This window comes from Lichenostomus cassidix, chromosome 8 (assembly GCF_008360975.1).
Source record: "Lichenostomus cassidix isolate B80296 chromosome 8, HeHo_3.0, whole genome shotgun sequence".
NCBI classification, from domain to species: Eukaryota; Metazoa; Chordata; class Aves; order Passeriformes; family Meliphagidae; genus Lichenostomus; species Lichenostomus cassidix.
The window spans coordinates 24,667,668-24,695,192 of record NC_139489.1 but is presented as its reverse complement, the minus strand read 5'-3'; the positions used below and the strand labels follow the sequence as shown (position 1 = coordinate 24,695,192).

Sequence of the window (27,525 nt, the reverse complement as noted above, 5' to 3'; positions counted from 1 at the left end):
TGTTTTCTCTGAACTATTCTCTGAGGTCCCATTTCTTCTGTCCAAGCCAGCTCTAGAGACAGCACACTTCTGAAACCATGAAATCCCCACCAACCAGGCTGGAAACTCTAAATGCTCCCCATGTCTTATGAAGCACATTTGCTCCTTGTGATGGCTCTGGCCTTGTGCTCACATGGCTCAGCTCTTCCCCTTCCCACCCATGTGTATTTCCACTGTGCCATTTCACATGTCCACTCTCAAAGCTGGATGCCAGCACCTTCCATAGGAGCTGGAGCAAGGCAGGAGCTGCCCATGACACACTAGCAATGCAAGTTTCAGGACAAGGCAGCCACTCTGGCCACACAGATATGCCCTGGACAGTCTCACAGCTACAAGGATAGAGGGTTTCCTCCCTCTACACTAAAAAGCTGCAGTGCACATTGCCAAGCTGAGCCTTACAGTAGCCCCATAAGATCAGTCAGCCTCGGAACCCTGCTGAGGAAGAGGTGGTGTAGAAAAACAATATAATCTTAATCACTGCCACTTTGGGGAAGACTCTGAGGCTGAACAACTCAACCAAGGCCTAAATACTGTCTTCTCTAAGACCACTCTCAAATATTCAGAGGGTATCTAGGCATCAAATGCCCACTAGTCCCAATGCGCCATGTATCTTGGTGCATTTTGAGGATTTACATGACCTTTTCTCCCTCCCTTAGAATTTACCAGCCCTAGTTAGCATTAGCTGTCATTAGCATTTCTGTGAACCATTATTTCTCTGCTGGTTTTTCAACACAGGAGATCATTCCCCGGAGTAGCAAGGCAAAGATGTTGTGTGGGAAGGTCACACAGTTGGTTTTCCATGGCTGGCACAGAGGAAACTGCTCCCATTGCATTTGCAAGTAAGGCAGCGTTTTGGTGTATTGTTCATCTGTGTTTTTTCCTCCTTTTAACATCATTGCAAAGTTATTTACGTGACAGTGTTTGTTATTCTACCTGAAGTAACAATCAAATCTGATTCAAAGGGAAGATGCACAATAAAGACGGGAAAAGGTCAGCTTGCTGAATAACATTAAAGACATTTGTCAGAGTCAAGGAGGACTCGATCCGCCGTTATCAACCCACTTCAGACTTAATTCTGCAGAGGGAGGGGGAGAAAAGGTCTTTGTCAATTCTTGCTTTGGCTTTTTGGATCAATCCTCCCAGTGGGAAAGCGATGTGCAGCAAGAGGAAGCCGGCTCAATGACAACAGCAGAAGCCTCGGAGGCAGCGAGGCGGTCTGGAAGCAGGGCCAGGGCTCCTGCCTGCTGCCATAGAGTCACCCCATGTCCCCCTGCCACCATCATGAAGACATTCAGCCTGTTTTCCGTTAGCAGACAGCAAAATCCCTACCTTGGAATGGCTTCCAAGCACACAAGTCCTTCATCCCAGAGACAGGGTGCCTTTAGCAGTGAGCAGCAGATGTGCTGTTTGCCTGGGCCCCCCCTTACCTAAGCAAGCACTCAGCTCACACAGGCACCTCAGATGTTTCCTGGGGCTTAAAAGGACCATCCTGACTTGAGCCATTATCAGCTTCAGAGAAGAGCAAATGCATTTTTCATCACCTGTGGTACCACAAGACACAGTCCTCCCCAGCATCTGTAGCACAGGCCTAGAAAGAATTTGCTTTTATGCCTCTTTAAACAACTAGGTAAACAACATTGCCTTTGAGGATTCCTCAGCTTGGAAAATAAGTCATTGCAGGGGATATTGGGCAGAGATCTATCACACCAGGACAGCTGAGCAGAAGAATGATTCTTCACCCTTTTCCATTAGCACAGAAAAGGGCATATTTTGAAAGTATCATGCAGCAGATTTAAACCAATAAGAAAAGACACCCAGGAGAGTTATTTAACTGTTTGCTTTTATGCCAGACCTTACACAAAAAGGCTGTCACCGCTAAGTTTCTCAATTCAAGAGGCTTCAAGTTTCATAAGGAACCAGAGCAAGGCTTTAACTCAAGGAGGCTGCTGGCCAGGGCAAGCCCCACAGTGTGCTTGTGTCCCTGCCAAGGGGCAAATGTTTCAGGGCTGTGTCCAGAGGGATCCCAGCATGGGATCAAAGGTCAAAGCCAGAACACCTGGAGGGCTTGTGCCCACCTCTGTTACCTGAGCAGTGAGGAAGCATGAATACATGAAGGAATGTTTGCTGATGGAGATAGATGAATATATGAAAATATCTACTGGAGAGCACAGAGGTGTAAAGTCAGGCTTTGCCAGGGCCTGATGGCACAAACCAGAGTTAACATGCTTCTTTCAACAGTGCCTGGCCACACTATGCTTCCAAGGCTCTGACAAACCCCTTGGTCAAATCCAGCAGTGTAACCTTTCCACTTTCCAAATGATGACTTTATCCATCTGTTACATATTGTAATAAAACCTCCATTTAGAAAAACACGACAACAACAACAACAACAAAAAGCCTATAACAACAAAAAACTTCGGCTTCCAGTCCCTTTCTGGGATAAGTCTGCTAAGTCAGTGCCCAGGGGAGCCAAAATGCATTCTCCTGCACCTGGGGAAAATCCTCCTCTCAGCTTCTCATTTTCAGGCTGGAGCACTCCAAGAAGGATATCAGAAATTACTGTTACCAGACTATCAGCTTGTGAGAGGAACAATTTTCATGCCTGAAAGGTGTGCAGGAAGAGCCATGCTATAGCATCCTTGACACTGGGGTTAATTATTTGCTCAGCTGAGTACCCTCAAACTTGTTTCAGTTCAAAGAAGCCAGGGAGGTTTGGACTATGCAAACAAACAAGACTGCAAGTTTTGAAAGAAAATAATTAAATTCAATGACCTGCAAGAAAATACTGATGGTCTGTGTCCCGCAGAAAGCACCCAGAAAGGTCTTGGGTTCACTGGGACGGAATGGCTTTACTTGAGGTATCTTCTCCTGTCCTTTGGGGACAGACAAATGGCAGTGAAGCTGTGCCAGCAAGGAGCACTGCTTGCGGGACAGAGCAGGGTGGGCTGGGGAGACAGGACTCAGTCCTGCACGCCAGGCACGGCCACCCCGCCTGCGCAGCAGCATCGGGCACAGGTGACATTTCCACGGGCCGAGGCGGGCTGCAGTGTGCATCAGGTAATGTGAGGTGACAAGCAGGGCCAGGGAGGCAGCAGCACAGCAGGGACCCCTGAGCACAGGGCAGCCCTGCTCGGGAGCCCAGGGCACAGCCCCTGCCCAGAGCACCAAACACGGCTGCCACACCGGCCACAGCCCCCATGCCAGCTGGGCAAGGCCAGCTGAGACCCTGCATCGAACAGCAGGGCTTGCTGCTGCTTTGAAACACCCACTCCACACTCATCATGGGCTTATTTCTGATTCACACTCATCATGGGCTTATTTCTGATCCACACGTGGGGCTGTTTGTCTTTCTTCCCTGTTTCCTTTCTCCACATTAATTGACAGGTAGTTTCCTGTCCAAGTTGGGAAGCTCGATACTGTATTTATTTCTCTCCTGGAGGAGCAGGGGAAGAGAGGACTGGAGGATAATGTAGATTCTCCAATGTCTCTGCTGCAAACTTGCAGTGCCCTGAGAATCCAGTGCCTCAATCAACTCTCCACAAGCTCCCTGGAACAGAAACACAAAATCCAGCCTTCTCTTTGAAGGAAGGAAAGCTCAAGAAGAAGGAACTTGCTTCTGGGTGCTTCATTGTTTCACAGTGCGTCTGCGAATTACAGCATTTTTTGTGGCAGGGAGCAGCTGGGAGTGTACACACACAGACACAGTGTCCATCCTGTTGCTACAGCATTCAGAATAGGGATCATATCCAATGCCAGCTTAGACAACTCTGCTGACATTAGAAAAAAAATTAAGAAGGACCCCAGGAAACACTCGGTTCTCCGCATTTTGAAAATACTGACCTTGAGGATGTAAGCCACTGCATTACATTCACCCACTGGCTACTGAAGCTGAGCAAAGACACAAACCTTTGATACTCCACTTCCAACTGAGTTTCATCTTCACTTTAGCAAAATCCAAGTCAAGGGATAGGAAACTTGCATGAATAACCCCATAAAATCATCACAGCAGGCGGGTAGGTGTCCAACAGATGAACCTGCAGAGCACAAAAGCTCCAGATCCACCACACCAATGCTGAACGGCCAGGTCTGGGCTAACACAGCTAAACAGAACCAATGTGAGCCCAATAAAGCCACCTTGCTTGGTGAAGGCAGTAGGAAGAGAACCATCCAGGCTCTGCAACCAATAAAACTGTCTTGGTTTTCACACAAATAATGGCAGGAAACATCAGTTTGAGCAGTTACATTTGAGTAGAAAGGAGAATGAGAATGCAGAGATCAGAAACATCCAACCGCTACACACACTGTGTGTTTAACCACCACAGGTTGCACATTTGTTTTAGCTAATGCCCCTTCAGCTCTAACACCCAAAAAAGCCTTGAGAGAAATACCCATGTTCAACACCGGGGTCTGACCTCAACTAAGGCCTAACGCAATCCTTGAAGATGCCTGGCAAGCCTAGAGATGATGATACTCTCAACATTCACAGTTTCCTTTTTAATATAAGAGAGAATCAAAAGCTGGAAGTCCTCAAATAATAAAATACACACTTGTGCTTCTGAGGCTTCAGAGAAAAGGTTCATTTCATTGGCACAAACATTTAAAGGTGTGAGTTGCCTTGCCTGACACTCGACTTTGCAGATACTTCATCTTCTGCAGATCAGAAAGCAGCGAGAAGTGGGAAGAGACAGGCAGAGAAGGGCTGATTTCAGGAGAGGAGCACGAGTGTGTGTGGGAGGTACAGCTTGGCAAACAGCTCGTCCTTGGGGACGACCTTGAAGGGGAAATACCTGTGAGAAATACTCCTGAAACTGGCTGCAGTTATGTAGCAGGGTACCCATGTTAACTGGAAGCAAGCAATGTTTTGCTGCCATGACTGCAGAAATCACATGGAAGATGAACTCTAAAGCTATTCCCCTTCTGGTGATATTTTTAACTGTCCAAGCAGATTCCCACAGACAGTACAGACTGCCATGCTAACATCCTACAGAAAAGTTAGTGGGTTTGCTTTGCTTTTAAGGTCCAGTAACTACTGTGTTTCTATTTTCCTGCTCAACTCCAAGTCAATAAATAATGCAATCTTCCCTGACCTCTAAAAACAAGGAGCAAAACTTTTTGGGCATGTGAGCAGGGGCTTTTCCAACAGGGACCTACACAGAGCAGCAGAAAGCTTCCCTCAGCTCTCCTGGTGGTGGGAAGAGCTGCTTCCTCTCCTCCTTGGTCATGCTCCTGTGCCTCCCTTGCAAACAGGAGCCATCCAAAACCTGGCCACAAGAAGCTGTGTGTCATGTCCAAATGTCCTTGGACATACTAAGCTATTGACCCACTGTCCAATTTCAGTCAAATCAGGCCAAGACCTCAAAATAGCATCTGCTGCTGAGCCTGCACCAGGGAAAGACTCCTTTAGCAACTGCACATCAAGTAATTAAAAAAGAACTGCAAGCCAAATTTACTCACCCTAACAAGGTATCACGTCCCCCTGGTGACCACAGTAACACACAAAAGTTGGATAAAGCTCTTCATCTCCAAAAAGAAAGAAAAAGTTTTTGAATTTGAGGCCTGAAGGGTTTTTCGTGATTGTTTGATCAGATTTCCCACTTGGCCAGCAGCCACCACAAAAAAAAATGCACAAATTCCTACAGTTGTCTGTGAACTAACTCCTGGAGAAGCTACAGGTCCTCATCAGAAAGGATCCCATTACAGTCTGTGGCTGCCCCAGGCAATTGAAGGCAAGTATCTCCTGCTTTAAAAGAAAAATTTTTTAAAAACCCTTAAAATTGTATTTTCTGAAATGGAGGAGTTGCCCAGTCACTGGATTTTCTCACACCTTTGCTGGGTCAAAGAGCTCTCTTCCATCTTCACATCCACAGTTACAGGAATAGACACAGCAAGCTATGACATCCAGGGAAAAAAGCATCCTGCAGGTCAGAAAACCTGGGACCATCCCATGTGAAAAAGGTGCCAGCCAGCCAGCCAGCCAGGCAGCAGAGCCACTCCAGGCACAATCTGGGTTTTCCTCTCCCTATCCCCCAAACGACCTGGCCTAACCCCGCTTTGCTTGGGAGAGCTGACAAGATTGCAGCCGGAGGTGGTGTGGCCACAGGCCAAGTTACATGAGTACTAATAAAAGAGACTTTGTGGAGGAGCCAAGTTAGTTCTTGTCCCCAACCAACTGTGCCAGAGAGTGCTCAGAGAGAGAGGACAGCCAGCACAGCATCTTTCCTTGCCCTGGGAGCTGGGCTTTGGGTGAAATGCATCCTTCTGGTGAATAAAAACACATTTTTAAGCCCTTTCTTTGCTCCTATAGCCCAGCCTTAGCACATATCTTCTGCTTTAGATGTCTAAAGGTGACTCATCTGAACATTTTCCCTGCTCTTCTACAAACACATCTGCAGCACCTTGGAGTCTGATTGTCCTTTTCTCATCACAAATCATGTGCTTATGGCCAAGCTGTGTATGTACTTTATCAGACAAATTTGGAGGTGCTACTCAGACATTTAACATCAAAGTGAGTGTTATACACACCATTGAAAACATGTACCTTACTGCTAACCTGAATGCAAATAAAATTAAGGTAAAGCAAAGAAAAAGACAGCAAGTACACGTTTGGTATTTTTTTGCCATTATGCTGCAAATGAAGCCCAGAATTTCAGAGCTAAAGGAAATCTGTATACAATAAGATCTAGACACACTGAACAGCGGAAGCCGCATCACCTTAACTTTGCCCTCCAGCAACACAGTGCAATGAATGCTACAAGCTGACAGCTTAGTGTGGACACTGCCCTTGCATCCTGATGTTCCCTTAATGCACAACCAGGAATAGTTTCACAGCTATTTCCAAAGACACATTGTGGGCCTGATGGAGATGCAGGTTGCCTGCATGAGCTTCATGCTGAGGACCCAAGGCAGTAGGAAGCTGCCATACATCCCCTCCATCTGTGGGCACCACGATCTCTCCTGCTTCAAAGCCTTACTGCCCTCTCACACAGCCTGCAGCCCCTAAAGCTGTATGGCCAGAGCAGCTATTGCTTTCTCAACCAACCAGAAATCCTTCTCTGCAGACCCAACCACCAAAGGAGAGGGAGCTGCCACATCACCAAGCTGTCTCAGGGACATGGAAGCTCTCCAGCTTTGAGGGGAGTGTAGGTGTGAGTGGAAACCTGCATCCAAAAAGCACAGGACAGGCCACAGTGGCTGTTTTAAAGCATCCCAAACGAAATTTAGCTGATGCTTTTTTATCTCTGTCAGCTGTTCACCTGCAGAATACACCTCTGTTTCTAATACCAAGTTAGAAGCTGGTTAAAACACCAGTTTAATACTTTAAATGGAAGTTAAACTCCCAATATACTGAACTGTTGGAGAACAGTCCCTTCGCCTTTATTGGTGGAACAGAAATCCCTCTGCTCCCATTACCAATTTCCTCCCCTAGAAATCTCCCAAAGGCTCTGCTGAGTGCTGTGACCCTTGTCCATACACGGATCTCTGCCTGGTTCCTATGAAGATCAGCTTGAATGACACTTTTCTTTTAGTTCATTGCAAATTTGTAATAGTAATAAATTGAACACAAATAACATTTTTATTGTTTCGCTCTTATTGCAGCAATGGGAGAGAGTTCAGCTTGTGTTTCTTTGGTCCTTAAAAACATCAGTGAGCAATAGATTCTCCCAACGAGTCATCTCTTTTCTGCAAAAACAGCCTAAAAAGGTATTTCAGAAAGTCAAGTGCTTGTGAAACTCGCCTATGACTTGATGCAATACCAATGACTTTTCTGGAGCTGGAGAATTACCAGAGGTGAGCATCTGGTGCAAGAGGGAGGGGAAAAAAATACACACATAGCGGGAACATCCCATGTACAATCCAATGTCTGCACAAACAGCTTCTCTAGCAGAGAAATAACAGGCCGATGTACACAGCCTGGGGGCCTCCAGAGTGAATCCTGGAGGCATTTATCTGCCTTGAAGGGCTGGAACAACTTGAGGAGTTTCCCAGAGATACTAAGACTTTGCACATCCATGTACTTTAAGTTCCCTGGAGCAGCATCAGCACTTTTGTCAATAGGTTTTTGCTCCCAGCCCCTCTCAGCCAAGCACTCCAACCTGCCTGCTCCCTGCTGCAGCCAGGGAACACCTCTCAGCTCCTCAACCCATTCCCCCTGCACATCCCCACGTCAGGGCAAGAGGAATAACTTCAGATAAAAATACCAAGCAAGTAATTGCAAAGTCCATTTCCCAAGAGCAGCTGTGGCTCCTGCAAGCAGGGCTCGCTCACGGTGCTGTGCGCAGGGGTATCGAAGCCCCAGCCCTTCGCCGTCTCCCTGGGCAGCCTCACTTGGCTAATCTGACACAGCTTCACACGATTATGGTGGTATCTGTGTCACAAGGGCAGGAGACAGCCACAAGGCAAGAAAATAGCCCTCTTAAGATTTTCTTGGGCGGTGTTTTATGTTTCAAAAGTAGTTTTCCCCCCAACAACTTAATAAAAATGAAATTGGAAAGATGCTGACTTGGTTTGATCTGTTCTTTCAATGAAGAGATTCAAGCCACCACACACAGACATATACGTGCATCTCCCAAACGATACCCTAAACTTCAAAGCAGAGTGTAGTGGTTTGACTCAAGCCTGCAAAATTTCAGGCAGCCTGGTTTGGCTGTGCAGAAGTTCAGAGCACATAAAACCACAGGACAGCTTCAACCACAAGCACACAGGCACTGTACGTTACAGCCACATCCGAGCTAGGTTAAACACGTTTTTAAATTCCCTTTACACCCCCCACAATCCTACTGTGGGATCAGTTCCTCCACCTAACCCAGAAGGCACAGATTGCAAACGCAAGTAAAATACTTACTGCCAAAGCCTGCAGGAAACTTAATGAAGTGAGGATAATTCCCATACATGTTTAATCTTCAGTTCATCGCTTGCCTTTCTAAACACAACTGCCTCCTCTAACTTCAAAGCTGCCCGGAGCGCAGCGCAGCCCGCCGGGGTCGGGACATGGCTCTGCAGGAGCAGGGGCTCTCGGAGGGTGCCAGGGCAGCTGCCTCCTCCCGTGGCCTCATCCTTGCTTCACGCCGGCAGCAGCTGCTGGCCGGGATGAGACATTCTCTTGTTCTCCGCCGCTCAGCGCCGGCTCCCGTGCTCAGCTGTCTCGGCTCCCCGCGAATTCACGGCGGACCGGCCGGGGAGCATAATCGCCCGGCTAACACGCCAATCAATGCTCAACGGCTCCGGTATAGATCAGAAATTGGGAGGAGGGGGAGAGGTTAAGTTGTTTAGGGGAGGAGCATCGTGGGGAGGGAGGGGGGTGCTTTGCTTTTCCACCAGTGGAGACTCGATGCGGTGTATTAGTTGCACCAGCCCCGGCCATGTGGGTGGCTGCTCTGGCCAGGCACAGACAAGCCCTCGGCCACAGGAGTTCCACACTCCCATCCCACACCAAGCCATGCCTTAGCTGTGCTCCTGAAATCAAGTCACAGCCCTGTGGTGCTGGACTGCAGTCACCCCTAGGAAATGCAACCAAGGCTGAGGAGGACCAGGACCTTCCTGGAAGCTCAACTCTCATCCCCACCCCACCCAAAGGAGTTAAAAAACACTCAGACCACACCAGAGAAGTACCATTAACCAGTTGCTAAAGCTTCATGGGGTGAGAAGAGGTGGGGCACAGGAGAGAGCCAGGGGAGGGCTCAATCCACACTGCATACAGTCAGTAAAGCTCACAGCCACGGCAGCAGAGTGCAGTAGGCTTTAGACAGCCCCAGATGTACATCCACAACTTCAGTCTAGTGCCCAGCCACCCTGACACTGAAATTTTGCAGGAAATCGTGGAAATAAGCAGAAACAAGCAGCCAGTTGGCAGGCTGGGGCAGAGCCACATGCAGTCTCCAGCACTGCCTCCTCCAGTGACTGGTACTCCGAATCAGGAACAGTCCCAGTTCCCTGCCTGGCAAACCCCTACCCAAACCCATGCAAGTCTGGGGAGAGGCAGGGATACAGGCAGCAGCACAGCCACTGTTTCTGGTATCTGATCTGGGAAGCCTCAAAGGAATGGGGGAGGGAGGAATTTTGCCGGAGAGACCGAGGTCTGCCCTTAGATGCATGCTGGAGAAGGAGGTGGGTTGCAGACCTGTCACTGGCCCCATCCACCTGGCAGAGAAGGGGGGCTCAGGGCTAGCTTTGCCTTCCCAGGGAGACCATGAACCATGAGGACCATGGGGAGCATGACATGCAAGCAGCAAGACAAAAAGAGGGAAGAGCAGATTAGGATGTTTGGCATCCTTCAAGGGCCTTCTGGCACTTGGCTCTCTCCAGGTCACCCCAAGGCCCATTTTGCCCTTTGGCACTGAGCATGCATGCTGGAAGGGGAAGGCATGGAATATGCCAGCCCAGAGCTGTTCAGAGCACCCAGCAGCAGTTCAGGCAGATACTGACTGAGGTGCAGTCAGCCCTGAGGTATCATGTGTGTGGGAGAGGGAAAGGTTACCCTTGTTAGCTCTGTTTCTTCCTTTGCTCTCAGACATTGCCATATCCATTTATCTCTAGCTAGAGTTTAAGCAAGGGAAAGGGTTTTCCCTTCCTTATATTAAAAACCTTTAAATTATTTTTAAAAGGTGGATTTTTTCCCCAATTTCTGCTCTGCATCTGCATGTGAGGACTTGGTAATGTGCAATATCAGGAGGACACCATGACATGGATGAACAGCTCTATATGGGTGGCAGGTACATCAGATCAGCTCCAGGACTTGGAGTCTACCTGGGAATGGGAACCTAACATTTGGGAATGCATCTCCACGTAGCAGAACAAATGGATAACCTGCCTGCTGTCAGGAGCAAGGAGGTTTGCAGGCAGTGGTATCAGCATTCTGTATAGCCCATTAGCTGTGGTCCAGGTTTACACACACAGTCTTTTCCTCACAGTTAAAAAAAGAAAACAAGAGATCAGTATTCAGAGTAGGTTCTACTGAGGCAAAAAAAAACACCAAGCAACTGCAGTCCTGCAGGGGAAATACAAACAGCAGAGATCACTCTTGTATTTTCTATCTGGCCACCTTTCACATCTGATTTGTTTTCTTGCACAAACATTAATGGCACTGCAGAACCGTTTTAGAGGAGGAGAGGCAGTCAAGCACCAGTGCTTCTATGTCCCACTTGCTGGCCACAAGTTTTGAGCTCTGGGAAGGGGGACTAGTGGGTTTGATAACCAGCACGAGAGCACAACACAGCAGCATCTGACTGTGTGGTGCTGTGTCCTGTCCCTCTCCCTGTTCAGCTGAGCCTGTGTCCTGCCCTGCCACCACCCCAACATACAACAAGGACATCCCCAGCAAAAGTCTGCAGCCCAGGCCAGTCCTGCAAGTGTTCACAGCTACATCCAGGTGCAGGAGATGTAGGCACAGCTCCTGTTTCAGGAGAGGCTGCCCACATTCCACCCTGTCTAATCCAAATGGGGTCAATCCCAGCAACCTCAAGGATTTCTAACCTGTAGGCAAAGTTTGTTATTTCAGGATAACTCTGGCTTTGCCTCCAGTGCTGTCCTTTAATACACGCCAGGGATCCTTGTTAGGGGCAGGAAGCAAAAGCCAGGCACAAGGCAGGGATACCTCAATGCCCTGCAGGCAGAGACGCAGGGCACTGCTGAGGAACAGGCTGCAAGGTGGTTTGTTTCAATCTCCTGATGGAAAATTGGATTTCTCAGCAGGGCAAGCTTTTTTTCTCTGTGACAAGACTGAAAGAAACATTTTTCAATCAAAAAGCCCAGCAAACAAACTGCTTCCAAAAGAAGTGACTTTTCACGCACACACACATACACACACACTCAATAAGACCCAAAACTTCCACACAAGAGAGGGACTTCGTGCAGCCCCACACATGACCTGCCAGAGGTTGTTTCTCTGATCTGGTGTCGTGGGAAAGCTCTGGCATGATGGGAAGCCTGCCTGTCCAGCAGCCATGCAGAGATGCAATGGGGCCATGTCCCCCTGGTCCCCAGGTGCCCACCAGCACTCAGAACTGAGATGCTGTTTTGAGACAAATCCACTCTTGCACAGCGGTTTTGCTTCCACCTGCTTGAGTCACACCTCCCCACCAGCCCAGCCCGGCTTGTCCCTTGCCCTCAGGCTGAACAAGAGGGTTTGTGCCCTTGCCAAGCAGCCGTGGGACAGAGCAGGGGCAGAGCCAGCTGCATGCTCCGTTCAGCCCCGGCAGCTCTGGGAACAGGGAGGTGTGAGCTGCGAAGCGGCTTTGCGTTCTAAGCACCAACCGTGCCGAGATTTAGTAGTACCATTAATTCTTACCCACCACGCGGCATCTCAGCAGCTCTAATTCCACGCTAATGAAGTTTTAGTAGGGAATTATTTTTATTGATCTGCCCAGCGCAAAGAGCCTGATTTTAGACCAGCTCTGTCAGCACCCCCTTCCGCACAGCTCCTTTCTTTCTTTGGGAGAGGAAAGAAGACAAAACAGCTCTGAGCTCCTTAAAAAGGTTGGCAGTCCCAAGCAGTAAGTGGATTACTTTATTGATTTTTAGCAGATCTGGGTTAGTGAGTGCTTAGCACTGCAGAACACATGCACACACAGAGCAACTTCAAGGAAACCCCTCCAGGCCCTTTCCTCAGGCAACTCAAGCAGCAGGCAATTAATTTAGGAGACCACCATGGATCTTGGAGCGTGGAGAAGTTCCAGTCCCTGCACCCAAATCAGTCTGTGACAGACTCCAGGAGCCAGCCCAGCCTCTCTAAAGCAGTACTGCAGGACCTTACAGAGGCAGCCTCTCAGCTTCTTGTAGAATAGCACAATTCACAGCTTCAAAGTATTGGATGCTTTTTATTCCACCACCCATCCTCGTTGTTGTGTAAAAGGAGGAGATACTATGACTGCCACTGTTAATTTAGGAAGGAAAACCATTGCCATGCTGCACCCAGATGGACTCAGTGCTGCCAATGGGCACCCAGCAGCCACACCTGGGGGCATCAGTCAGAGCAGGACTATGTGAAGGCCTACAGGGGATTAATTTTATCCCACTCTGCATCAGAACCAGGAAAGCTAGAAATTAAATATGGTCTCTTTCCCTTGAACCAGGAAAACCCCAAACATGATCAAGAATTCCATTAAGCCCCACCCCATCTCTGTTTAAAGCCAAAGACAGTCTGTGTATATACTGATGCCATATGTATGGCCAAATATAAAGGTTGCAGCTCTTATAATCACCCAGCTGCACGTGCATCTTCCTCCTGTCACACTGCTCCAGAGAGACAGAATCCCTGGGAAAATCCACTGCCCATGGGGTGCTGGCATTAGAACTGAGGCTCCCTTCATATGGCTAGTGAGGTGCAATAGGAGCTACCAGGCTGAGTGCCCCAGGAGCCAAATTGCCCATTCTCCTCCCTGCTGGCCTCCGAGGATGGACACACAGACACCAGGTGACCTGCTCAGGGACAAACAGGAAGTCAGTGCCAGAGCAGCGACTTGAAAGTGGATTTCTCCAGGCTAACAAGTGGATTGAGCCAACCCCATCCATCTGTTGCACTGGTTGGCATTGGCGTGGTACAGGCGAAAGTCACCAAAAGCAAGGTGCCTCCCTGGAGATGGAGAGGAAAAGAGCTGCTGCATCAGCCCTTCCCCATCCAGCCCTGCCCTTTCTCATGTCCAGCAATAACCACAGACACCAAGCTAATGAAATTAGGCCCACAGCCCCATCGGGCTAATGCAATTATCAACAGCAGCACATTCAAACAGCAGCACCACCAACACACCTGCAGGAACACAGCCTGCCCTCTCCTCCCCAGGTGTTCCCTCTCTCACCCTGAGCACCACAGCTGCCACCCAGTGTGGGTCCCATCCCCAAGATCTCAGGGCCAGGGCCACCACCCCAGTGCCAGGCTGCTTCAGGGAGGGCACTGCCTACCTTGCAGGAAGCACCGTCCCATGCAGCCAAGCGCAGCCTCTGAGGGCAGATAATTCCCAGCCTGTTTAAACCTTGGGAGACCTTCAATTACCAGCACCGTAATGAGGCCCTCGACACTAATCAGCAGTGTCACCGAATCCTCTTACGCCTGCCTAAGCACCTCCAGCAGCTTTGCTGGTTGCAGAGCCCAGCTGCCCAATCCTGCAGGGAATTACCTCCTCAGACAGGCACCAGTGGTGGCACTTACACATTTTGACACAGATGAAGGTAAAGCACTCACAGGCATTTGTGCCAAGGTGACAGAGATACCTGATGAGGCCTCTGCCCAGCCCAGAAGGCACCTGGCACCAAGGCCACGCTGGAGATGCCCTGGAGAGGACAAATATTGCTAAACTGGCAGAAATTCATGCTAATACTCCCTGTTTGAGATACAAAGGGCTGATTTACGCCTGTCAGCTGTACCATCAAGCCAAGCTGACGCTCAGGGATGCTCCCAGAGAGTCTGGAGCCCCCAGTGCGGCTGGCAGGTGACCCCGTCGCGCTCCTGTGCGCTGGCAGTGGCTCACGGGGCGACAGGCAGCTCCCTCGGCACATCCGCTCTGACTCACGCTTTCTGCTCCAACAATGCACTTTTGAATATCATGCAGGCAGCAAAAACAACAGGTCCACTATAACGCCGAGATATCCTGAGGCAGAAAATCCATTCGGAGCCCAGCTAGAGAGAGTCAAGTCAATTAGACACTTTCTGGGGCGTCAAGCTGCCAACAATCCCGGCCTTTGTAACGGTGAAGAATCACTGCCTATGTGCTTCCCAGAGACTCCCCCTTGCCAGAGCAGAAAGGTCAGCAGCGGTAGCGTCATGGAAAAGAATGCAGCAAAGTATCCCTGGGAAGGTGGATCCAAAAAAGTAGCCGTTTGGATCCTCTGGAAAAATACTCCTTTGTCAAAAGCATCTATTGCTTTGGGTTGGGCTTGCAAGGGAATAAGCAAGCCTATGATACAGGGGATTTGTGCTGCATTACAGAGAAGTTTGGGCGTGCATTGTGTCAAGAAGCAATGGCTGGATCAAGGCAGTGGAAGCTCAAAGTTTGTGAGTTCTTGGCTCACTCCCTGCTTTCAGACAGGTCACCCCACCTTTTTGCCTTTTCTGGAATAAAGATCAGAGGGACAAAGAAGGAACTGCAGTATTCCGACTGGGAGAGTCACCCATCCCTCACACTTCAAGGTAAGTACCTTATTTCTCTTGTCCATGGTACAAGGCAGCAAACTGTGCTATAAAACCAGGATTCCAGGTTGGATGAGCACTGAGTGAAGTGAGGATTTCTATGTGCAAAGTCAGTCAGGTCCAAAAGAAGGTCTCTGACAAAAGGGCTACATGTCCAGAGGAGATTTAGTTGGGAAAAGAACATTCAACTCTTAAGTTCACCTTGACAGGTCATTTGGTGTTCAGCAAGGGATATTCAAAAGACAGGTGAAGAAAGGCTCATTTGATAGCTCCTTGATACCAAACTGCAAGCAAACTGTCCAATCAGAGCACCAGAGAACATGCAGGTTGTCATTTAAACACAAGCCCATCTTTAACCCTGCTGTTCAGGGACTTTACTGCAAAGTGCCTGAAAACAGATAGGTTATCTTCCTTCAAAGAAAACTACACCCTTACCAAGATTTCCTCATCTCCCAAAATAGAAAAAAACAGAGTTCTCAGAAAAATCTTGAAAGACACAGCCCATGCAATTTTCCAGTTTTCCCACAATAACCATTTTTCAGACAAAACATTTCAACAGAAGATGTTCCTTACCCAGGTTAACCCTACATTATTGCTTGTAGTATAAGGACTTTAAAAAAATTAAAAATTTAAATTAAAAAAAAATTAAATTTAAAAGGACCCTTCAGTCACAAAGAAATACTGTTTTAGAGGCTTCTCTGACTACCTGGAAACAAACTACTCAAGTGAAACTTGGTCCCCATACCTATCTCTTCAGAACTTCTGGAAAACTTTATCCCCCTTTTTTTTTTTTGTCTTGATCCTGCTCCATCATTCATTCTATTTTTCCTAGGAAACCTGGATTTCTGTGAGTAGACTGTTCCCTTCCTTGGCAAGAGCCTGAGCTGGGTGACACACAAGGCATCTGCTGGACCTTGCATGGCCACAAAGGGCCCCCACCTGCATCCCCCCTGGCAGGAGCCACAGCCTGCTGTGCAGCTGGGGGGCTTTGCTTGCTGCTCTCATGCTGTGCATCCCCACGTTCATGCTTTTACATTTCCTCCTGCTTCAGCAAGTGCAAAACTCCAGAGACAACCTGTCAATCTCCATCACGTCCAGCTGCCTCAGATGGTCTATTTATACCAGACAGGCAAACGTGGCTATCCTGGAGTTCAAGGTAACAGGGGTTATTTCTGCTTGGAGTAGCTCCTTTCTCAGGGGAGGAAGGATGGAGGCATCCAAGAGGAACAGCTTCACATCAAGAGCTAGCATCAGTACTTTCATGGCTGAGGGCACAGCCATGAGTCCCCAAGGTTCCAGCCACAGCAGCCAGGTCCCAAAAGCCCAGAAAGTTGATATCTATCATAGCCATCTAATCCCAGGCCCCTCTGTGTCCTGCCATGGGAGAGGGGAGCTCAGCATTTACTTTTGGATTTCTAATCCATGTTCTCTCCAAGGCAGGAAGGCCACAGCTTCAAGCTTGTTCACACTGGGTTTCTGCACAGAGCACTGCCTGGATCAGGTGTGAGCATCTGACTGCACACTGTCACATTAATGCCACAGCGAGGGCTCCAGCTTTCTCTGGATCACCCCTGTGTCTCCTATTATGTCTCCAGCAGAATCTGCTCCCTGGCAGCCAGCATATCTGATCCAGGATAAAAGCCTGCCTTATCAAATGGGCCCATTACAATAATTTGAAAAGATCTGAGGAAGGTGAGGGCATTTATGCCAGATTAGCACTATGAGTCACATGGCCATAGAGCTTCTGGTCTGGACCAAGGGCCCAAAAGCCACATCCACCAAATCACTGAGGCAGAGCTCCAGTCAGCACTTCTCAGCCACCTGTCTTTAGAGTTCAGTCCTTGCTCCAGTCAATGAGGCATTTTCTATAAGCCACAGTGGGATGCTGCCCCTTTCACGGGATGCCTGGAGCTCCTCAGGAACCAGACAGCTCACCTGGATCCCACCTCCACTTCATTTGTGCAGGTGCCACTGGCACATTAACCCCTTTTACAGTCGATTTGTTCCTGTCCATTGGATCCCCTGAGAGCAAGGAAGGAAATTAAATATCAATAAAGACCAAGTGTGCCCTCCTGAAGGAGGGAGAGACAGGTTTCTCAATGCTTTGCTGTCTCCTCTCATGCACAAAAATCTCCTGTTTCTGTAATGACACAATACTCCTGGGGATTGGTCTTCTGAATTCCACTCAGGAGTTTCAAGCAAGCCTTGGAACAAGTTTCTGTTGCTCCAAATACTCTGATCCAGCAACTCTGCACATGCAAGCTCCCAGCACACATTTATGATGCCTCTGAGTCAGCAGAGGAAAAAAACCACACACCACAGACCCCCAAGCAGTAAAGCATCCAGTAAAGATCCCATCTTTGCCCACAGATACAGCCATGTCCATGCTCTGGTGCAGACATGCCTATGCAGCCTCTCCACAAACACTGGATCCAGAGACACAACCTAGGCATGGCAACTGGAAGAAATGAAACACAACCCAAGCCTTGCTGCCCAAGCACAAGAGGCATAAAATGAATTTAAGATGAACAAAGCCCAAAGAATCCCTTCATTAGCTGGCAGTAAAAAACGGAGAAGGAGGATATAGAGATCTCAGCTTAGCCCTCACTGTCTCTGCCTCCACTGGTGGCACAAACCACTCCCCTCTCAGTAGTTTGTGTCTGTCCCCTAAGCCATGCAGACATTTGCACTTCACAGAAAAGCAACAGGTTCATTTTGAGATCATCTTTTTATAGGTACAACCAATTTCAGTAAAGACTCTGCTAGCCCAGTCTGTTTGACATGCAGAGGACCAAGCCACATCTTTGCCTTGCCCACACAAGACAAGGCAAAGACACACATTCTCATCTGTCCTAGCAGCTGTCCTTCCCCTGGGACTCACCTTCCAGTGGCAGCCAAAGGGAGACAAACACAATATGAAACGCAGCCAAAATGTTCTCCCACGAGATAGGCTCCTCTCAGTGTTTCCCTGCAGAAAATGTTTAAATCCCTTCACCTCCCTGTGCAGCTGAGGGGTGGGTGAGGAGCCAGCTACAGTGAGCATCCCTTTCCTCACCAATGCCCTCCATTGCCTTTCATATTCTCCTCTCAAAAGCCACATGTTCCCCTGTACCAAATGGAAAATCCACTGGTATTTAAAGCCATGGGAGCATGACAAAATTCCCTATGCCCCAAAGAAAGGAGCAGCCCCGGATCAAGACAAGGACAGACCACACCACACAAGACAGCCCAGTAGCAAGGAGTAAGCACGTGAAGAATTTGCAGGGATGTGGAATGACATTTGCTGTCAAATATCTGCTCCTTGCCCCTCAATCCCTTCCCAGTAGGAAAAGAGAGAGAGAAAAGAGCACCACCCACATATTTTGGCCCTGTTCTTTCAAGCCTCTGAGCAGAAGGAGCAGCCTCTACACAGCAGAAACAGAGAAATAACCTGGGATGATGTGGACATGCTCAAGTACTGGCACTGCACTGATGTGCACTGACTTAAGTCAGCTTACTAAAGGCAGCCCTGAAGATCCTAGAGCAGCTCCTCCATGGAGCTGTCTTCTCTGCCAGCCAGACATAACCCAGCTGAAAAATCTGGAGCCCAGTCCCTTTCAGACCAGCAGTACATCACCAAAAGTTGATAAATTCACCAGACCTTGGGCACAATCCCAGGGTCTGTCCTGATTGTTACAAAGGCTGGCATTTCCCATCAGATAGTTCCCAAGCACAGTTTGGGAGTTAGCACAGGCCAATAGATGTTCCCACTGGCAACTCTGGACATTTAAGAGCCAAGCCATATCCACACAAATTAGTCTGCACAGCTCATTTAATTAATGAGGCTTTTAAATCACACCTATCTTGCAGCCCTGGCATCTAAAATCCAGGGCAGCAAGGACCCAAAACTTCAAGCACACCATAAACTGTGTAAGATCCATTCCTCTGTGCCCCAAATATTTCTCTGAATCTCCTTGGGCATCTGTGCCCAGTGGGAAGCTTTTCATAAAGGCTGCTCCCCCATGGCATGGGCCACCTCAAGATCCCACAAGCAGAGTAGACCCAGGAAATACATTTACATGCCATGCTTTGACACACATAACCTCCCACCTAGGATGACCCAGCAGCAAGGGAAGAAGAGTATTGAGGCACCTGTGGTTAGGTGAAATGGAAGAGCTAAAGGAACCCAGGGCCTCAGCTGACACCAATGGACACACCTCTCTGACAAAGAAAACAATCCCGTTTGGAATTCCCAAGAGCAGCCCTGGTGCCTTTTCCTGCATGGAAACCAAGCTATCTGTGTGGGCTCCCAGAACCCCAAGCAAGCAGACCCAAAGGCAGAATCTCAGTCAGTGTTCTCCACCTCTCCCAATCCTCTAGGAACTTGCACCTTTCTGTGCACTCCCATCACCTCGAGGAAAGAATGTCCCAAAACCTCCCTCACCATCTGTAACCTTCCTAGGAGAAGAGCCTTGCTTGTGTCTCTGATGAGCACCTTGCACAGCCACTCCCTTAGAGCAGCCACATTCCTGGCCTTTGCAATAAGTCAGCAGCAAGAAAAAGGTCATTTGCATCCCTCACCATGTATGTGGCAGTGAACAGGGCAAGGGCTGCCAGAGAACAGCCAGGCGAGGGCCAGACATGCTCTGCAGGGATATCTGTGCAGATATCATCACAGATTTGGGGGCAGCCAGTCCTGGACCCGCAGGGTTATCAGTGATGGAAGATGCTGAGCAGCTCAGGGCAGAGGCTGCTGGTAGGTATCTGCTGGAGGAAGGACACTGGAACACACTCTGCTTCTATCTTCCCTGGAAGCATCCATCATTTACAAGATGGATGGACCTTTGGCTTGGCTCTGTCTGACTGCTTTTAGCATCCAGGACAAGCTCTCATCTGGCCCACAAGTCCAAGTCCCAGTCCCAGCCTACACACAGAGCACAAACCAACCAACCAACCAACCAACAAATAAATAAAACAAATTCACAGACCCAGGTTCAAACCCCAGCATCCCTTTCTCAGCCAGGAGAGGAAGGCAGGGAGGATGCTTGACGTGAGATGTGATGTGACCACTCCCTGCCATCCCACTGAAGGGCTCCCCGGCCACCTGCCCCATCCCCTGCTGAGCAGGCACAGCCACCCCCGGGGCACCGCAGCCCTGTGCGTGCGGCCGGTGACGGATGGCTCCCCGGCCAGCACATCAGCCCTCCCCAGGGCTGAGGCTCTGCACGAGATTCCTGTCAGGACCAGGGAGCATCCTCCAGCACAGAAACGGGGCTGAGCTCTTCCCAGCTCCCTCTAGCCGTTGGGTCAGCAGGGCTCAGACGTGTGTGATGTGGAGTCAAGTCTGTGCAGGGTGGGACAAACCACTTTGCATGTCAAGTGCCCAAGGTGTTGGTGCAGCTGTGGAGGAGTCTGTGCTGCCCAGGTGGTGATTTGCCAGGGGACAGCTCCACAAATGCCCCCTCCTCCTCTCTCAGCAGGACTTGGTGCCCTGTTTCACCCCCCCAGAGCGTTTGGAGGGGGAAGTATTCACATACTTGACCACTCTTGGCTTCTGTGGTCACATATCCCTAAGAAAACCCTCCCTAGAGCATGTGTCAGGCCTGCAAGCTGCCATTCCCCAAATGCAACCCCATATCCTGGCCTGAAAACCTGCCCCAAGTGCCCTGCTGTCCCCTCCTTGCCTCGTGTATGCCTTTAACAGTTTGCTGGATTACCCATTGCAACTAAAATAACAAAGCTACAAAAGAAGAGGGCAAACAGACGCGATATTCTGCAGCAATTAGGGCTAAACAGGGGAACAGGGAGCAGGGAATGAATGGACAATGGGGAGGGCAGGGACAAGGCAGCCCAGGCCCCAACAGGCTGGGCACGAACTGTCCTCAAGAGGCCGGGTCCAAGCCAGGGAGCAGCGAGCTGTACGTAAGGAAAGCAGGGAGATGAAAAGGGTCATTTAAACAAGCACCGGGCAGTCCCCACAGGGCCTCCCTGTCTGCTTGGCTTCATCACACAGTGTCCAGGGAAGAGCAGCTCCCTCTTTCCCCCCTCTCCAAACCCTTTCAGGTGGCGGGGGGACGCTGGCAAGCTGCGGTGGGGTCCGCTTAGAAAGGAAGGAATCCATTAATCTCTCTGGTAATTACTGCCACATATGGATTTGCACAATTACACTTCGTTAATTGGTTATTACAGGCAAGCCAGACTGATTGGGCAGAACGGCTGAGCTTTAACCCCTTCCCTGCCCCCAGGGCCAGCCAGATATCAAGGCAGCCTTCCTCCCAAAACTGTGCTGTATCCTCCTGTAACCCTGCTGGCTCCTGTGTAAAGGACCAGCAAGTATAGCCCTCAGCACCCAGACAAGACATCTTTGCCTTCCTTTCAGCTGGGGATCTAAAAGAGATGGACCCAAGGGGAAAGGAGTGAGCCTGCACCTCAGAAAAGCCAAACTCCCCAGGCAGCTTCATCTGCTCAGGGTTTGCAGCAGACGCACCATGTAGTCCCCAGGGTGCTGAGGGATGGCAAACTCAGATTTTGTTTGTTTTTAGAAGGAGACTGAGATTCCTTGTGCACTTCGGCTTTGTGCCCTCAAGCCTAGCAGGGTTGGTGCCAACAACAGAAGAATCCACCCCTGAGCCTGTCTCAGTCTCTGAACTCAGCTTCTCCTGCAGGATTTGCAGTGTAAAGCTTTTCTTCCTCTAAACACTGAAAACAGAGACTTTAGTAATAAACACATATATAACCAGAGTAATAGAAGCTGTAACAAAAATACAGATTAAGCCCTTGTAAAACTCCTGACATAGGACTTCTCCAGTTGGGAGTGGAGGCAGCTTGGCCTCCCCACAACGTAGCCATCGCCTCTGCCACCCCTCACAGGCAGGTAATGGACCATCCAAAACCTGGCACCAAAATGTCTTGTTCAGGATCCAGCAATGTTTCTGGAGAAAGCTCAGAAGAGGCAGGCCAAGGTGAGAGCAATTTCTGCCAGAACTATATCAAAGGCTTCCCCTTAAAAAACTGTAACAAGAAAGGAAAAAACAGCATTACAAAAACCCCACAGGGCAGAAGGGCTCATCTGACAAGAGAGCTGTGCTCAGCAACCACCAGCATCAAGAGGCAGAGCTGGCACTGGCATCCTGATCCTTCAGAGCTGCTGTGCTGCCCCTTTGCCACTGGAGAGGGCACAGAGAAACCTACTCCAGACAGCTTTTGCCTCTCCCTTTCCCAAGGGCAGCCCACTGAGGCAGTGCCTTCTGGGCCATAGTTATTGCTTAGCCCAGGCAAGGGACTTACAGAGCCAGGCATTACAGCAGGCACATGGTAAAGGCTTTCAGCTCAGCTTCCAAATCACCCCAGCAGGCTACTGCAGCAGGAGCAAGGAAAGAAACCGAACAAGAAAAGAAACCGAGTAAGAAAAGGAACCAAGCAAGATCACTGCAAGATAAGAGAAATCTAATTCCAAACCACCCTGTAGCCTCATCCTGTGGGTAAAGAAGCCCTTGGGACTTCAGCTGAAGCAGAAAATATCTGCAACAAACACATACCCACCCTTTCCTCTACTTCTGTCACTGCAGTAATGCCTGCTACAATACTCTAGGTCTAGCCTAGGAGTAACCTTTCTCATTAGCTAATTAAAGTGCTTTTACTGTCCCCTCTCCACTGCAAGGAGTAGCCGAGCAATAAAAGCCTTCTCCCTTGGAGGTCACTGGTGTTACATGAAAGTTACAGTAGGAGTTGTTCCTGTTCCAGTCACCTGTGATTTCCCAGCTCCCTGACTTCACACAGACATTTCTTTCTCATGCAAATGCCAGCTCCAGGCTCGCTGTCTGAAGGGGACTGTGGTAAAGGCAGCAGCTCCCAGCTCCCTGTGAGTGTTTTTGGGTGTGCGTGAGCTTGTCTGAGGAAGGGGAAGGCAGGCCTGCCCAGGAAAGGTTGCAGACCTCTCCCCTAAACCAGCTGCCTCTGCAACATTCAGAATGAATCTTCAGAGCTGTCAAAGGGAAGATTGGGCAGAACCTGCAACTGGGCTTAAAAAGGTCAGCTGGGAAAAGTCAGGATGGGAAGGATGCTCACTTTATTGACAGATGCAGAGTGGAAGGGGCCAGCCTGTGAGTACCTGCAAGCTGGTTTGGGCAGCACACGCTACACTTCATCTCTGGGCTCTGCTGGCTGCAGCTGGTGACAAATCCTCTGTGGATCACTTCCAGACAACAGAGTCTGGGGACTAAGCCTGAAACTGAGACTGGGGCTGAGCAACAAACAGGGACCTTGTGCAGCCTTCCTTCGTCCTGAGGGCTGAAAGCAGGCTGGCGGGATGGATGCCTTTGTGGCTCTCAAGACAGTTTTCTAAAGCTCAGAGACAAGAACATAATTTTCTCTCTGTTCTTTACTTACACATCTGCCCAAGACAGGTTGGTTTTGATTCCCTGAGTTCAGAACTGGTGCAAAGGTTGCTTTGCATCTGACTGGATCAGTTCCAGCATTGTGCCACTGATATATAGGAATCAGGTAAATAGTAGACCTGCTGATGCTCATTAAACCTGATATTGATATGGATATGTGACATATTTACTAATAAAGCAGCAAAAGTGGTTTATATTTTATGTGACTTAGAAATACATAAAGGCAAGTAAATATATTCCTTTTGGTCAGAATATTGACACGCATATATTGCAAAAAGATCACATGCAGCAGAGGTGGTGAAATACATTGAATCAGGTCAAAACCCAAATGAGGTTCAAAGGGATCTGAAATTAATTAGGCCATTAAGACAGTTTTCCAGTGGAGTTCTCTCTCTCTGTGTACATAGACACACATAGTTAATATATTTGACAAAATCAATATTTGTCTAGGGAGAGGTTCCATTTTTAGAGAAACATCACTTTGTTAAAAGTATTATTCTCATAGAAAATCCTTGACTAGCTCTATGAGTAACTTCTACCTGTTCTTTTCTAACCTTTATGAGCCGATCCCCAGAACTCCTTTAGTATAAGCCATCAGTAAATACAGCATCCCCTTCCACACTCTGAACTCTTTTCTTTCCCTCCACTGTAGGAGAAAAGCACAGATTCACACATCTGAAACAAACACAGAGGAACATGAGCTCATCTTGCCCATCTTCCTTCCCCAAATCAGACCAGAGACCTTCAAGGACCAAGCTGCCACTTCCTTTCCCAGCCCATCTGTCCCATCACACCTTCAGCTTTTCCCAGTGTCCAGACTCTCTTCAATGTGCTATGTGCACAGTGCTATGAGAGTTTCTTTCCAAAACCTGCACCCGAATTCAAGTCCCATCAAGGCTCTGTTCAGTCGGCACTGATGGCTAAAGGAGCAGCATGCCCAGGAGGCTGGGCACACTCCACAGCTCTTGGCAATGCTCACAATGCTATGCTATCCCAGCCCACAGCTGAACCCGGCTCAGGGCAGGACTTACAGAAGTGAGGGAAGGATCCTGTCTCCAGGGAATAAGGAGCCTGCGTGCCCGGCTGCATTTCCAACCTGTGTCCTGTCTCTCCAGCAGACTCAACCATGAAGGGAGGCTGGGGATCAGCTCCCTCAGCACTGCTGGGCTGTGGGAGAAAGAAAGGAGCGTTTACATATTACAGAGCAGCATCTTCACAATCTGCCCTAAGTTACAAATTTACCTCCCAGACCTTGACCGGGGCTGGGGTTTCCTGTGTTTGCTCTTCAGGCTCCTGTCTCTTTGGAAAGCGGGAGATGTTGCAATGTCAGGGGGAGGGCTGGGGAGGGCTGGATGCACAGGCTGCCTGGGAAAGGCCCTGCCACCCAAAGCAGCCGGTCTGAAGCAGCTCTGCTGAGAAAGTGTCTCCTGGAAGCAACTTCTCTTCTAATCCCAGCTCCTAAAGGGAAAAAAACAAGCAAACAACTGCCATCCATCCGGTCTGAGCATCTGTCTCAGTTCTGCTTTCCTCCTTCTCTCTGCCAGTTGTCTTTTTTCTGTCATCTGAACCAACTCTGTCTGGTAACAAACATTGAGAAGGTGGCAGTGTTAGCCACGTCACCTCTGGATTCCAGTTACTGGACCGAGCTGGTTTTGCCTCACTGAAGCTGTCTGAGGACAATGTGGGCAGGTGTGAAGGCAGCAATGTTCTGTACACATTCCTGGGCAGTGTCATTAGCTCTTACAGGTGACCTGGACAGACCCTTGTCTCCAGAAGGCTTTCAGAAAACAAGCAGCCTGTGCTGTGACCGGTTTTTCTTGTGGTGAAGTTAGAGCCCCTGGCTTTGTTCCTGTGCTCACTTATCTCTGTAACATTCTCTAACCATGCATAGACATCTTCCCTCGTGTTTGGATTTTGCCAGTCCTGATGGAGAAGAGCTACAAGCAAACAACATTCCTCTCCTCTGTCTGAACTGATAATCTTGGTATCTCATCTCCTTTGCGCTCCCCTTCAGGCTGTGTCAACACCACCGGGGTTGTGAAGGGCAGGATTGCTCTGCCTTCACTGTCCCATCCTGTACACTGTGTGCTGCCCTGCCCAGCACAACTCCACTAAGTATTCCTCTGGGGTGTGAGTCAGACCTGAAAGGGGGTTTTAACCACCTCCCTCTGCTAGATTTCTCCACATTTTCATCAACAAAACATGCAGGTCCCAAAGTGTAGAGTGGCCCCAAGAAAGTCCGGAGACTTTCTGGATTTGGAGCCTCTGCACTGCTGAGATCAGCAGACAGAGCACTGCCAAAGGCACGTTGGGCCACACAGCCCCTTCCACATCAGTGCCAAGTGCCAGGACATGTCCTGCAGGAGAAGCAGCCACAGGGAGTCCAGGCATGCAGAGCTAGCAAGGGCGCCAAATTGCTGGTTTGGCTTTGCTTGCATTTTCAGGCAATTCTTAATCTGAAACTGCAACAAATTCCTCAAATTCAAGTTCTCATGGAGCTGAAACCCTGCAGGGTAGTCTGGATTGAAGCCAGGAGGTGAGAAAAGAGACTCCTCTTAAGGAGCCATAGAAATCCAGTACACTCTGTCAGCCACAAGCATTGCCCCTCTTATGCCCTTATGTCTTTGCACTGCTCTGGGTAAGATGGATCCAAACTCCTTCTTTTCCCTTTTTTTTTTTTAAACCCAGGAAGGGCTGCCCAGAGGTCAGAGCAGTCAGATCACTACTCAGAGATTCCAGATCCCCTCAAATCTGCCAGTGACCTTTCAGATCCACTCAGGCTTGCCTCCCCAGTGCCCACAAACAGCAAGATTTCTGTGCCCTGAGCTGTGGTGTTTGGATCTCTCTTCCTATCCCTTTCCCTTTCTCAGACCTAACATATTACAGCAGCTGCCAGAGCATGGAGCCACTCCAGAAATGAATCTCCAGTGTGACATGGCACAGCTTTAATTACATGACAAGAGCCATAAGAAAGGCTGTGAAACACAGCTCTCTCAAAATCTTAAATCTCCACTTGAGGCACTTTGTGTGGCCGCAAGCAGAAGTAGCAGGACATGAACTCTCCAAGCACACAAAAGAGCTGAATCAATGTCCTGTTGATACAGCCTAGCAAAATAAACTAATGATGGACAGGACTGTGGGTTTTCATGTGTGAGGGAAGGATTTACAGTGATACCAAAGGAATTATTCCAGCCCCATGGTGACAATACCCACCCGCTTCCTTATTATATTTTATTGATCTTGCCCTAAATACATGTGGCTGGAGGAAATGATGCATAAATTACTAACAAGTTAATTTCTTGCTCCGACACAGACTCACAACAGCCCTTTGAAGGGGAACCAGGAAAGACAATGTGTGAAAGGATAAAGGCAATGAGACAAGCTTGGATGTAATAATCCCATGTGAATGATTATTGCTGCAACTAATGTAATCTAATAATGAAGAATTTACACCAGATGTCCCCCAGAATATGCCAGGCAGACTCGAGATTTAGCAGTGGATCCATTTCTAAGGAAACCTTGTTAAGAGGGGAAAAAAATGCTGTTGTCTGTTCATCAAATGAGAGGCTGTAGAACTTTATAGTCAGAGTCGTAACCAAAGCCTGCCTTGCAAAGCTTCCTGGAAGGGTGTTCAGCAGGCCTGATTGTCCATTTGTTTTCAGGTGAAATGCAAGGTGTTAGGTTTGGCCTATAAAGCTTCTAACAGTCTAGTAGCAGCCTGTTTCAGGGCTGACACCAGGATCTCTCCTGTCTCTCCCTGGAACTCTCAGAAGGGAGCTTCTGGGACAGGTGAATGAAGAATGGAGAATCACTTCCTTTAATTTATTTTGAACTTGAATCCCTACAGCTCCCTCAAGTACATCCTTAAACCAGTGCTCCACCCCTGTCCTGGACACCCCAGTCCATGACACACCCCATATACCCATTTCCTTCTCGCAAGCTGCAGCTTACAGGGACACTATATAGCTAGGAGAAGGAAATCAGAGAGCTCTG

At 49.0% G+C, this 27,525-nt stretch overlaps 1 protein-coding gene across 2 annotated transcripts in view; it reads right to left on the bottom strand.

Annotated features, from left to right (window-relative positions):
• Positions 1-24,756, bottom strand: part of RXRG (retinoid X receptor gamma) — a 36,028-nt gene extending 11,272 nt beyond the window's left edge. Inside the window, exon 1 of one of the 2 annotated variants that reach the window (XM_085068515.1) lies at positions 24,564-24,756. In XM_085068515.1, the coding sequence (XP_084924641.1) occupies positions 24,564-24,660 (97 nt within the window). In that variant the 5' untranslated portion in view covers positions 24,661-24,756. Of the gene's footprint in view, positions 1-8,881; positions 9,474-24,563 lie in introns of those variants that run through there. The other variant, XM_085068516.1, reaches the window with a different exon arrangement.
• Between the last annotated feature and the right edge of the window lie 2,769 nt (positions 24,757-27,525).